Here is a 12,267-nt window from a genome sequence, read left to right as displayed (position 1 = left end):
TTACAATTTGGTATTTTATTGCCACGAGTAGTCTGTTTTCTCACTCTCATGATCTCTATTTAACATTAATGCTGGTCACTTGTTGTGTCCAAACTGCAGAGAAACAGGGATATAGAAGGAGTGTCTAATCTACCACTCCATCATGGCCAGGAATTCTGTTTTAAGGTTTTTCTGGAGATCCTTTTGCCTCAGGGGGCCCATTAGGTCAGTGGAGGGCTTAGGATTTTATTTTTAGTTTACAGTGGAAGAGTAGATTACGGTCTACTTAAAAATCCAATTAGGTTACTGTTCACCATGTATGCAGAACCCTTCAGGCTGAATTTAAAATATGTAAGAAGGCCAGGCAAGGTGGCTCACACCTGTAATCTCAGCACTTTGGGAGGCCAAGGCAGACAGATGGCTTGAGTCTAGGAATTTGAGATCAGCCTAGGCAACATAGCAAGGCCCCATCTCTAGAAAAACTACAAAAATCAGCCAGGTATGGTGGCACGTTCCCGTAGTCCCAGCTATTCAGGAGACTGAGGTGGGAGGATCACTTGAGTCCACGAGGCAGAGGTTGCAGTAGGCCGAGACGGCACCACTGCACTCCAACCTAGGTGACAGAGTAAGGTCCTGACTCAAAATAAAATAAAATAAAATAAAATAAAATAAAATAAAATAATAAAATAAAATAAAATAAAATAAAATAAAATAAAATAAAATAAAATAAGGAAGGTAGCTTAAGGCTACATTTAATTGAACACAGTGAATAGCACCATAAAGAAAAACAAAACAAAGACAGGGGCTAGAAAGTGAGGTGTGTGTCAAGGGCCTATAGGAGATAAGGGATCTCCTGAAGTTCTGGGTGGAGGGAGGGCAGGATCACAGTGGTCCAGGCATCCCTCTGACCACTCCATCCCGAAACCCTTCCCTCTCAGATCCCTCTCCCTGACCCCCAAACCAGAGGATCTGATGAGAAGGATCTTCACACAGGGTAAATAGTCCGGACAGACAATTAGAAAATCTGTGTTTGAGTCTCAACTCGGTAAATTGCTAGACATGAGACCTTGGATAAATCATTTCCTTTCATTGAGCTTCATTTTTCCCATCTGTAAAATGGAGATGCTGATACCTTCCCTGTCTACTGCTTGGGACCATCGGGAAAATCATATAGTAACAGATAAGCAAGGCTTGCTGTGGCCGTGGTTGTGATGTGCCGTCTTCTCTGCTATGTTTCCAACAGTGGAGTGCAGTGACAACCTCTTCACTCAAAGAACTGGGGTGATCACCAGCCCTGACTTCCCAAATCCTTACCCCAAGAGCTCTGAATGCCTCTATACCATCGAGCTGGAGGAGGGTTTCATGGTCAACCTGCAGTTTGAGGACATATTTGACATTGAGGACCATCCTGAGGTGCCCTGCCCCTATGACTACATCAAGGTGAGCCTGCAATGAACGCTTGTCCTGGAGATGCTGGAAAATCTTGGCTGAGTTGGGAAAACTGATATTGCAGAATCTTCACCTTCTTCTCCCAGGATAGAGAGCCAAGCAGCTAGTTTCTCAAAAAGGCATTATTTAAAATAATATCTACCATCTTAATTAGATCTGTTCCAGGAATCTCTGATCTGAAATGACCCCCCTAGCCATTAGGGAGGCTTGAGGAGGAGAGTCTTAAGGTTGAATCTGCAGTTTAGAAAGGTCTCTTGCTGGCATGCCCAGTCTCATGAGCATGCATCCCATGCTGTCACATAGGGTCCTGTGCACAGAAGGGCCTCATGCTTGGTTTAATAAACATATGAAACTATGTTTCTTCTGTTTATTTTTTTAGCCGACTACCAAGGCAAAGAAGAATGTATGAAATTTTTAATTTGTTTTAAATAAGGGGCCCCGTATTTTCATTTTGCCCCAGACTCCACAAATTATGCTGCTGGGCCCACTTGCGGGAAAAGGCTATGTCGAAGGCAAATAAAGATGGAAGAAATACCACAGGCAAATAACTACTCTATTTGTGGTTATTTCAATATTATAATTAAGAATTTGAGCCATGCCTGGGATAATGGGGAGATATTTTTGAGATGTGTGGAAAGTAAAACCAGCAATTCTTACAGAGTGAACAGCCAAAACATCCAAGTAGAGCTGAATATTAGGGCCTAGCGCAGAAGAGACACTGAGCTGGGGATAAAGATGGGTGCCGTTAAATGTTTAAAGAGGTACTGATTTAAACTGTGGAAATGGGATGTCCTAGAAAAAAAAAAAAAGGAAGCCAGAACACAATAGATTATGAGACCTAGATGGAGGAAGAGGAACCCACAAAAGAGGTCAGAAAGAGCCATAAAATGAGACTGCCCAGGAGAAAGCTGTCAACAGTGAGACAGGCAGAAAAGCCTGAGAGGACACAAAAGAAAACTCTAGAACTTAGAGCCTGGCCTGTCCCCTACTTGGATACAGAGGCTAAGAGGCAGCTTGGCTGGAGGGTGACAGCAGGAAGCATAGGCCACGGGTTTTCTATTTTGCTGTGTTAGCAAAGTGCCGCAAACGTAACAGCTTAAAACAATGCCAATTTCTTATCCCAGCATTGTGTTGGTCAGAAGTCCCAGTGAGCACAATGGGATTCTTTGTTCAGGATCTCATGAAACTGAAATCAAGGTGTCAGCTGATGGAGCTCTTATCTAGAGACTCTGGAGAGGAATCAACTTCCAAGATCATTTAAGTTCTTGGCAGAATTCAGTTCCTTGCAGATGTAAGACTAAAATCCCCTTCTTCTTCCTGGCTGTCAGCCAGTGGTGGCTCTCAGCTCTAGAAGTTGTGCTTAGATACTTTCACATTGGTCCCTGCCATCAGAGACAGTCCCTTCCATCAAATTCCTGTCACACTTCAAATCTCCCTGACTTCTGCTGCAGCAGAAGGAAATTGTGTGGAATGGGCTCGTGTGATTGGGTTAAGCCCACCCAGATAATCTCCCTCACTTTAGGTCAACTAATGAATAACTTTAATACACCTGCAAAATCCCTTTTGCCATTTAACATAACATCACCACAAAGTAACTCCAGGGGTGAAGCTCAACCTTCAATCTAGAATTCTGCCTGCCATAGTGTCTCAGGAGCTACACATGGGAGCCTCGTCCAAGCATGCAACCTCTTGGGGCTTCGTTTCCCCCTCTCCTCAATAAGGACAGGACAAAGATGTCACTTGGGATTGTAGAGGTCACCAAATGATTGGTAACGAGTCATGGCCCTCAAAGATGGGAGAAAAGTGCATTAAAGACATAGAAAAAAACCAGGAATGAATGGTGGGGAATCTGGATCAGATAATAGAGCCTATTGCCTTCTCTTCCCTACTGCCCCCAACCTACTGCAAACTCATCACCTCCCTCCTGCTCAGCTGCAAAACTTCCCAATGGGTTTTCTTTTTTTTTTTTTTTTTGCTTCCACTCTTGCCCTACACAATCTATTCTCCCATAGCATTGAGGGTGATCTTTATGAAAGCTAGATTCCATTGAGTTTGCACTTTAAATTAAACCTAAATTTCTCAGCACAACTTGGCCTTTGTCTGTTGTCCAACCTCATGCCATGGCACTCCCACTGCCCAACCGGCCTGGCTTCCTGCCTATTCCTAACACTAGGCAAGCTCTTTACCACCCTTGGCCTTGATCTGTACATATGCAGTTTTCTCTCCCTAGAAAGTATTCTTCCCTTCTCTTCAAATAAGCTCATACTCACCCTATGCATCTCAGATTCCCAATGCTACCTAAGGGAAAGCCCTGGCCTTGATCACCTAATTAAAGTTATTATCTATTATATTACCATTATAGGAATGATTATTTCTATAGGTTACATAGATTTTACTACATCAATTATAAACATATAGCATATATTTCTATTATATATGCATATCATCCTGATTATTTTTATTACCCTTATGACACCCTATAATTATTTTGTTTATTATTTGTTGTTAGTCTCCCCCAACTAGACTGCAGGTTTTTTGACAGCAGAGATCGTCTCTGCTTTATGCACCAGACAGCACTCTGCCCTTCTCTGAGCCACAATATGTTCATCTTTAAGCAGAAGATTTTTTTTTCTATTTAAGTACTAGGATATACCTGCAGAACATGCAGGTTTGTTACATAGGTATACACGTGCCACGGTGGTTTGCTGCACCCATCAATGTGTCACCTAGGTTTTAAGCCCCACATGCATTAGGTACTTGTCCTAATGCACTCCCTCCCCTTGCCCCGCCACCCCCTGACAGGCTCCAGTGTGTGATGTTCCCCTCCCTGTGTCCATGTGTTCTCATTGTTCAACTCCCACTTATGAGTGAGAATATGTGGTGTTTGGTTTTCTTTTCCTGTGTTAGTTTGTTGAGAATGATGACTTCCATCTTCATCCATGTCTCTGCAAAGAACATGAATTAATCCTTTTGTATGGCTGCATAGTATTCCACAGTATATATGTGCCACATCAATGCCAGTCTATCACTGATGGGCATTTGATTTGGTTGTATACCTTTGCTATTGTAAATAGTTAAGTAGAGGATTATTAACCTGCCTTGTCCACTTCAAGAGTCATTGTAAATTATAAAAGAGAGAATGAAGATGAAACCATTTGGTGAATGGTACGGCTCATTAAAAACCTAAGTGAATATCAAGGGTTCATATGGAAGCTTCCAGAAAACCCAGAGTGCAGTGGAGAGGTATTACCTGCAGGGGCCATGTTGGCTGCTCAGATGGAACCCTCTCTTTCTCTCTCTCATATTTTGCAGATCAAAGTTGGTCCAAAAGTTCTGGGGCCTTTCTGTGGAGAGAAAGCCCCAGAACCCATCAGCACCCAGAGCCACAGTGTCCTGATCCTGTTCCATAGTGACAACTCAGGAGAGAACCGGGGCTGGAGGCTCTCATACAGGGCTGCAGGTAACCTCTTCCCTCCCAGGTTACACTGAGCTACTGTGCTTAGCCCTTGCAGAAGCAGTGGCTGAGGGAGGAGGGGCGCAGGCTTGGGTCTCCTCTGGGGACCTGATGGGACTCCCAGTCGAGCAGCTGGGGACAAAGGCAAGTGCTCTTTCCTGACTCAGTTTTCCGTCTATAAAATGGGGGCAAGGGCAGCAATAATGTTGGGTGGACTAGACAGGTGGTTTTCAAAACATGTACTTCGGTATCACATAGAGAGATTAAAGAAAAAGAAAACTTGTTTCCTGAACTCTACACCTCACACAGTGATTCAGTAGACTTGGGGAGGAGGGCCTTTCCAGCTCCAGCCTTCTCCAAGTCTAGGGTTAGAATTTGGATATGGGCCTGTAGCCCAGAATGTTTCACTATGGTGCTTTGCCTCCTTCCGGGTCCCCCATCGGCAAAGCCCATGGATCTCATGCCCCCATCCCCCAAGTCAGTCAGTCCTGGCCCAAACCTTGATCAAGCCATTCAACCTGCAGTAACTGGTCTGTAGGAACTCAAGGAAGGAGAGGGTGAACATCAGTGACAAAAGATCACAGCTGGGCATGACTAACCCAGTTCATAGGCTAAAACTCTGGCCCTGCCTACATTATCACGTACACTGCTCAAATGCGGGAGAGTAGACAGGATCTTAACAAAGGAGAGTTTGTCTTAGAAGAAGTGTCAGGGATAGGCCCAGGCCTGAAGAGCCTGTCAGATTTAGCTTTTCGAGGAGAGGACTCAGAGGCATATGATCACAGCCTTTCTAATGCTTTGAAGAAGGGCCTTGGGAAGAAAGAGCAATTTGGGTCATCCTTGGTGGCCCGAGAGGACAAATGAGTAAAAATTACAGGGGCGCAAATTTCAGCTAAGAAGGAAAACAACGTTCATGTAATCAGCAGAGTCTGAGGCTGAAAGGTACAGGTTAGGGAGGCGTTAAGCTCCCTGTCACTGCGTCCCTGTGTCCCTGAGCCGCCATGCTTAGCCCTCCCAGGGGTGGTGGCTGAGGGAGGAAGGATGCTGGTAGTGGCTGAGGGAGGAGGGATGCAGGTTTGGACCTGGTGGGGCTCCTAGCTGAGCAGTATGTTTGGTGTCTACTGCGGAGGATGCTGTAAGAGAAGCATCAGACAAAGATTGGATTTAATGACATTTAACATTCCTCCCAATCCTGAGTTTTACTGAAATCATCTGGTCAACCATTTCATTCCACAAGTAAGGACGTGGTGGTTCAAGTTGGAAACTGCCCTATTCATGGCTCCAGAATTAGTCTCTTGAAGGGCCTGGAAGATCCATGCCTCCAATACCCAGTTCCATGTTTTATTCACCTTCATCAGGCCTTGCTTTCTAGGGACTGGCCCTTTAAGGTCAGAATTCTCATTTTCTCACCTGCTGTTCTTTCATTTGCTCCCCACCAGGAAATGAGTGCCCAGAGCTACAACCTCCTGTCCATGGGAAAATCGAGCCCTCCCAAGCCAAGTATTCCTTCAAAGACCAAGTGCTCGTCAGCTGTGACACAGGCTACAAAGTGCTGAAGGTGCAGAGCCCTGCCTGGGAAAGGGTAGTGAGCAGGCCACAGAAACTCTCCAAACCTGCACCCTCCCCAGGGCAGATGGGCTGCCAGCACTTGTCACCGTTCCAGCACAGAATTTCCTAGCTGGCCATCAACTTCTCAAATGCTCCAGAAATTGCAAAGCATGTGTCCCAGGTGGTCTCACACTCTGAAAGTGGCACAAAAATTTGTTTGCTTTATTTTTTAATCAGAGCATGAGCTGGTTTGAATTTTAAAAATATGGATCCATACAGCTCTATAATCAAGGCTGAGAACTGTAACAAAGTTCATCGGCTTATAGAGGGGAGTGGAGTGGGATACCAGGAAAGGAAGTAGACGGTTTAAAAGTGGCAGATGGGGCCAAGCGCAGCGGCTCACGCCTATAATCCCAGCACTTTGGGAGGCCCAGGTTGGTTGATCACCTGATCTCAGGACCAGCCTGGCCAATATGGCGAAACCCTATCACTACTAAATAATAAAAAAATAGCCGGGTGTGGTGGCGGGCGCCTGTAATCCCAGCTACTCGGGAGGCTGAGGCAGGAGAATCGCTTGAATCTGAGAGGCGGAGGTTGCAGTGAGCCGAGATTGTGCCATTGCACTTCAGCCTGGGTGACAAGAGCAAAACTCTGTCTCAAAAAATAAAAAAACAAACAGATGGGTTCCCCTCACTCCCCCACCCCCTGAAGCAGTAGTTCTAGGAATCACATTGTTAGCTTAAAAAAAAAAAAATCACCTCCCAGCTCTCACCTGAGATGAGTTAAAGCAGACTTTTTGGGACTGGGACCAGTGATTGGTGCAGCCAAGCCAAAGGACCACTGCTTCCAAGGAATGCTTCTCAAAGAGGGGTCCTCAGTCTCAGCATCACTGGGAACTTGCTAGAAATGCAAATGCTTGGGTAAGCCAGCCCCACTGAACCAGAAACTCTGGGGGAGAAGCCCGGCCACCTGTGTTTTAACAAGCCCTCGAGGAGATGCTGACTGCTTGCCCTGGTTTGAGAAGCACTGCTCTGAAAAAGGAGTCAATGCTTACAGTCTTCCCTTCAGAGATAGTTGCCCAAACCCCTTCTTACACACAGCCCTTGCCCCTCTCCAGAGTATGAGAAGGGAATATGAATTCAGTGTGTATCTTTCCCCTACCTTCAAGCTTGCCCTTGGAGGCCCATGGGTGGAAAATCTCAGTTGAGGACAGACACGGGTGGAACTTGAGTTGGTTTTGCTAGGAGAAAACCCCTACCAGCACCCCCGCCTCCTTCTTCCCACTCCCTTCTTCCTGTCTCTTCCCAGGATAATGTGGAGATGGACACATTCCAGATTGAGTGTCTGAAGGACGGGACGTGGAGTAACAAGATTCCCACCTGCAAAAGTAAGAAAGCCTAATGGGTTGTTATAAAGATACTGAGCTCCCCAACACTGGCGGGATCCGAGCGGAGCAAGCAAGGGTGAAAGTGTGGCAGGAGCACTCTGAAGGGGATGGGAGCAGAAATTTAACAGACACACAAGGGTTGGGGGAAAAAAGAATATCAACGCCCCTTTTGGCAATAAGACGTTTGGATCCCAAAAGAAACGTATGGGCCCAGTACTTTGTTAAATACCAATTTTACTTCAGTCCATAGATGGGTTGCCGAACTTACTAAAGGAATAGCATGTGTCCAGGCTCAAAACCAGCTTTGGCAATTGCTAATTCGGGAAACTAGTTTGGTGCTGGTGCCCAGAGCTGAGTGACCTTGCTAGTCTTCATGTGGCCATCAGCCATATCCCCTACATCTTCTGAGACAACTCATGATTTAGGCTGTACAGGAAGGGCTGTGGGGTCAGCACAGTTGGCCTGCATGAAGCAGAGGATACAGCTTTTCACTGGCTCCTGGGACCCAGAGTAAGATCTTGCCTTGGCTCTGCCCCTAACCAACTCTGTGATTGTGAATAAGATCCTTCGCCTCAATTATAAAATAAGGAGTTTGGACTAGCTTTATATTTTAGAAGATGTGCCAATGGTTTTAAAATGATATAGTCTATATAAATCATCTACTGACCTTTGTAAAAATACAAGCTTCCAACCACTTCACCTCACCACCACCCTCTGCAACCACCTCTCAACACCCAGGTGATTTCAATGAAAAAGACTTATAAGGCCCACAGTTTTAGAAACTTATCTGTGGCCAGCATTGATGAGAGGAGGCACAGTGACAGACATAGGCAGGGAAGGAAGGGAGAGAGAAGGGAGAATTTGCTTTACGATGGAGAGGTGAGGTCAAGAATTAGAGCCTGGCACAGTGGCTCACGCCTGTAATCCCAGCACTTTGGGAGGCAGAAGCAGGTGGATCACTTGAGTTCCAGAGTTCAAGACCAGCCTGGCCAACATGGTGAAACTCAGTCTCTACTAAAAATACAAAAATTATCCAGGCATGGTGGCACATACCTGTAATCCCAGCTACTCAGGAGGCTGAGGCAGGAGAATTGCTGGAACCCAGGAGACGGAGATAGCAGTGAGCCGAGATTGTGCCACTGCACTCCAACCTGGGTGGCAGAGCAAGACTCTGTCTCAAAAAAAAAAAAAAAAAACCGGATTGGAGTTGGTCCCACCCATCTTCTTTTCATGGCTTTTCATGCAAACTGGAGCGCTATCCTCATCCCTTTCTCCTACATGGCCTTGATTCAGTACACAGACATATCTCCTCCCATTGTCCCAAGGGGGACATTCCTTTAAGGCAAATCCCAGGAAGAACTTTGAAGTAAAATATGCTTATTCTTTTCCTTTTCATATGATGAAATTGTTCCTTTTCCTATGATGTGGCTGGGGTCAGAGCCTAGCGTGGGGAAGAAGGGGGCATTTTATGGCTTTAACAAAATGTTTCAAAAAATGTTGACTGGATGCCTGTGCAGAGTTCCATAGGGAAGTCAGATGGAAAAGACAAGGTCCAGGCATTGAATTCAAGTGCTGGTGGCCACAGTCGCCACCTCCTCCAATCCCAGGCTCGAGGCACAGTGCTGTGACTGGGTTCTAAGCAAAGCACTCTGCAGAACAAAGCAAGGGCCATGTAGAAGGAGAAGGTAAAGGAGGATATGAGGTGTTTTGGATAGAATCAGGCTTTGGAATTAGGAAGTTCTAGATTCAAATGCAGACTCTACCAGCTGAGAGTCCCTAATCAGTGTATTCAGACTCTTTGGCCTCAGTTTCCCGCCCTCAAGATTGCTTTGGGGATTAGCTGGGTTAATATACATTCCATACCCATGGAGGGCCAGAAACGGCAAAAGATCAACAAACATCTCCCGCCCCAACCCAATCCTCTCACTAGGAAGTGGTTTTGTTTCTCTCATTCATATTTTTGGAAAGTAGGAAACATTAATAATTTTTCCATGACTAATATTTTTCCCTGACTTACATTAGCATACAACAGAACACCCTGTCAGTTTGTAGTAAAGAGGAACTGTTTCCATCATATGACCCTATTCTCCCAAAATAGGCTGGATTAAGACTATCAGAATTCCCATTCAGGTATACCCAGCATCTTTGCTTACTCAGTAGGTATTTATTGAGCATCTCTCTGTACCAGGCACTGTGCTAGGTCCTAGGGGAGAGGCAAAGACAGGACTGAGGAGTTGAGAGTCCCCAGGGATTATGGAGTACAGGGCTGGAAACAGACAAGGGGTGTGCACTGTGTGGTAAAGAAACATGCACTCGAAAAGAAGCTGGGAATTATGGGTTGTTGTTCTGGCCTCCACCTTGCTGTGGTGGCCCCTGGACAAGCCCTGTTCTACTCTGAATGCCGTCAAGTCAGGGTTTGGACCAGATGCAGGCAACACTCCCTCCAGGGCAGAATTTTATAATCCTCATGAGCCAGGATGTATGACTCTGCAAATTCTCAGAATGATACAGATTCCACTATCCCAAACTGTTCTTCACACTGGCTGTACCTAAACTATGCATTCTTAATCAATTCTGGTGAAGTGATTTCTGTATTTCCTGCATAAACTGTTTCTGCTTTGCTTGCTAATTTTTCTCTCTCTCTCTCTTTCTCTGCTTCCTTCCTCTGTATCTCTTGATCCCTCTTTGATCTTCACCGTAGTGGCAGAAAACGAAATCGATCTGGAGAGCGAACTCAAGTCAGAGCAAGTGACAGAGTGAATGACGAGACCCCACACAATGCAGACATCCAGAAATGGATCACTCCCAAGACCCCCGGGGCCCAGAGCTGCACCACCCCTCCCCACCCAACAACACTCCCGTGCCCCTTTCAGTGTGGATTAGAATGGGTGCTGAACAAGGCAACATGATCTCAGCAGTTGAAGCTGCTACGTGTGTGAAAACAAATTCGCTACTTGAGGGTTCGCCCATCATTCAAACACTACTCCTGAAAATAATGAAAAAAAAAATGTGGGATTTATTTTAGCACCTCTGAGTGGACTGTGCTCTTCTCAAAGGAAAAAAAAAATGCCCTTGGTCTTATGGACATAAGATAGAATATATAATCATGTGGCCTCAGGCTGACCAGATCAAAGTGGTTTCTAATCCATTCTACATGTCAAGTTTAAATGAGCCAGATTGCCTGTGACTTTATGAATCTGAAAGTGTTACCTGTTGCTGCTTTCTTAACCACCATGAGTAGGTAAAGCAAATAATAACTCACAGAGTGTGGATTTTTGAGAATCTGAATGTTTTCTCATTCACAAAAGTATTCCTTCTACCCCTACCTAGCATGGGGCTGAAATGTCAACATTAGAGGTTCTGTCTTCTGGGGCTTACAAGTCCTATGTTTCTTAAAATTCTCTGATTAAAAATTTTAAAAAGATAGGTATCACACCTGAAAGCAGTAGCCCCAGCTCTGTGCCATGGGACATCACAGGTCCTAAACAGTGACAGAGAAAGGGCTGGGGAGTGGCAGCTGGAATCTCTGCTTCCGTCTGAAGATCTGGGTGCACATGTCAGAGAAACTTTGCATTAAATGGACTGCCTGATCTATTTGGTGATTAAATGGCTGTGAGGTGAGGGGAGAACCCTGGGCAGTCTGGAGACCGAGGTGCCATTCTCGGCTAGAGACACCACTGAAAGAAGAGATGGGCTGGCTACTAAAGACAAGTGTCAGTTGAATAAATGTCTTTAAACCTACAAAGTATTAACAGCAGTCTTACTCAGTGCCATACAGGGAATCAGAATTTAAGAGGAAGATTTGATATGTACCCAAATAATTGTAATAGATTTGATGCCGACAACATCAGATACATCCCATCAAAGAAACAAGGAAGCAGCCCTGTCCAGTTAGAATTAGAAAGGCTTTCAAGAAGAAGTGGTGTTTCATCAAGACTCCAGGGCGGCCAGAGCATGGACACAGGGTGCCCCAGGCAACAGGGATGGCACTAGCAAGGCCTGGCAGCAGGAGGCAACACACTGAAGGAGCTGGTGTTTGGAGGGTGGGTATACCGAGGGGAGGAAAGAAGATGAGGCCAAGGAGGGGGCTAGAGCCCAAAACCCCAGGCCTGAGTTAGGATTATCTGATTGCACATCATTCTCTACGAAGCCCCCCAATACAGCAAAGCACACTTGGATCTGCAGGTCAAGCAAGGTGTGTCTGGAGGAAAATAAGTGGCAGCAAGGAATTACCGTGGAGATAGGGTGTTGGGCAGTACCGCCAAGGCAAGGGGAAAGAGAAGGGTGTTTTGATTCCAGAGTGCGAAACTGGCCAGACAGGACTTTACAGAAAAGGATAAAACCCTTCCTAAAGCAAAGAGCATAGGCCAACGGAGGAAGCAGGGTCTAGTGTGTGCTGACTGTGCCAGACAGAGCTGCTCAAGGCCTCTTGTGACGAGAAGTCACTTCC

At 45.7% G+C, this 12,267-nt stretch overlaps 1 protein-coding gene across 4 annotated transcripts in view; it reads left to right on the top strand.

Annotated features, from left to right (window-relative positions):
• The window catches only part of MASP1 (mannan binding lectin serine peptidase 1), a 72,501-nt gene that overhangs the window by 33,997 nt on the left and 26,237 nt on the right, over positions 1-12,267 (top strand). For 3 of the 4 annotated variants that reach the window (XM_031935274.1, XM_031935275.1, XM_026455661.2), the window contains 4 exons: positions 1,223-1,419; positions 4,741-4,888; positions 6,322-6,440; positions 7,739-7,817. In XM_031935274.1, coding sequence (XP_031791134.1) covers positions 1,223-1,419; positions 4,741-4,888; positions 6,322-6,440; positions 7,739-7,817 — 543 coding nt within the window. Of the gene's footprint in view, positions 1-1,222; positions 1,420-4,740; positions 4,889-6,321; positions 6,441-7,738; positions 7,818-10,524; positions 11,559-12,267 lie in introns of those variants that run through there. The other variant, XM_031935276.1, reaches the window with a different exon arrangement.

This window comes from Piliocolobus tephrosceles, chromosome 2 (genome assembly GCF_002776525.5).
Source record: "Piliocolobus tephrosceles isolate RC106 chromosome 2, ASM277652v3, whole genome shotgun sequence".
NCBI lineage: Eukaryota > Metazoa > Chordata > Mammalia > Primates > Cercopithecidae > Piliocolobus > Piliocolobus tephrosceles.
This window is presented reverse-complemented; position numbering and strand designations above follow the sequence as displayed.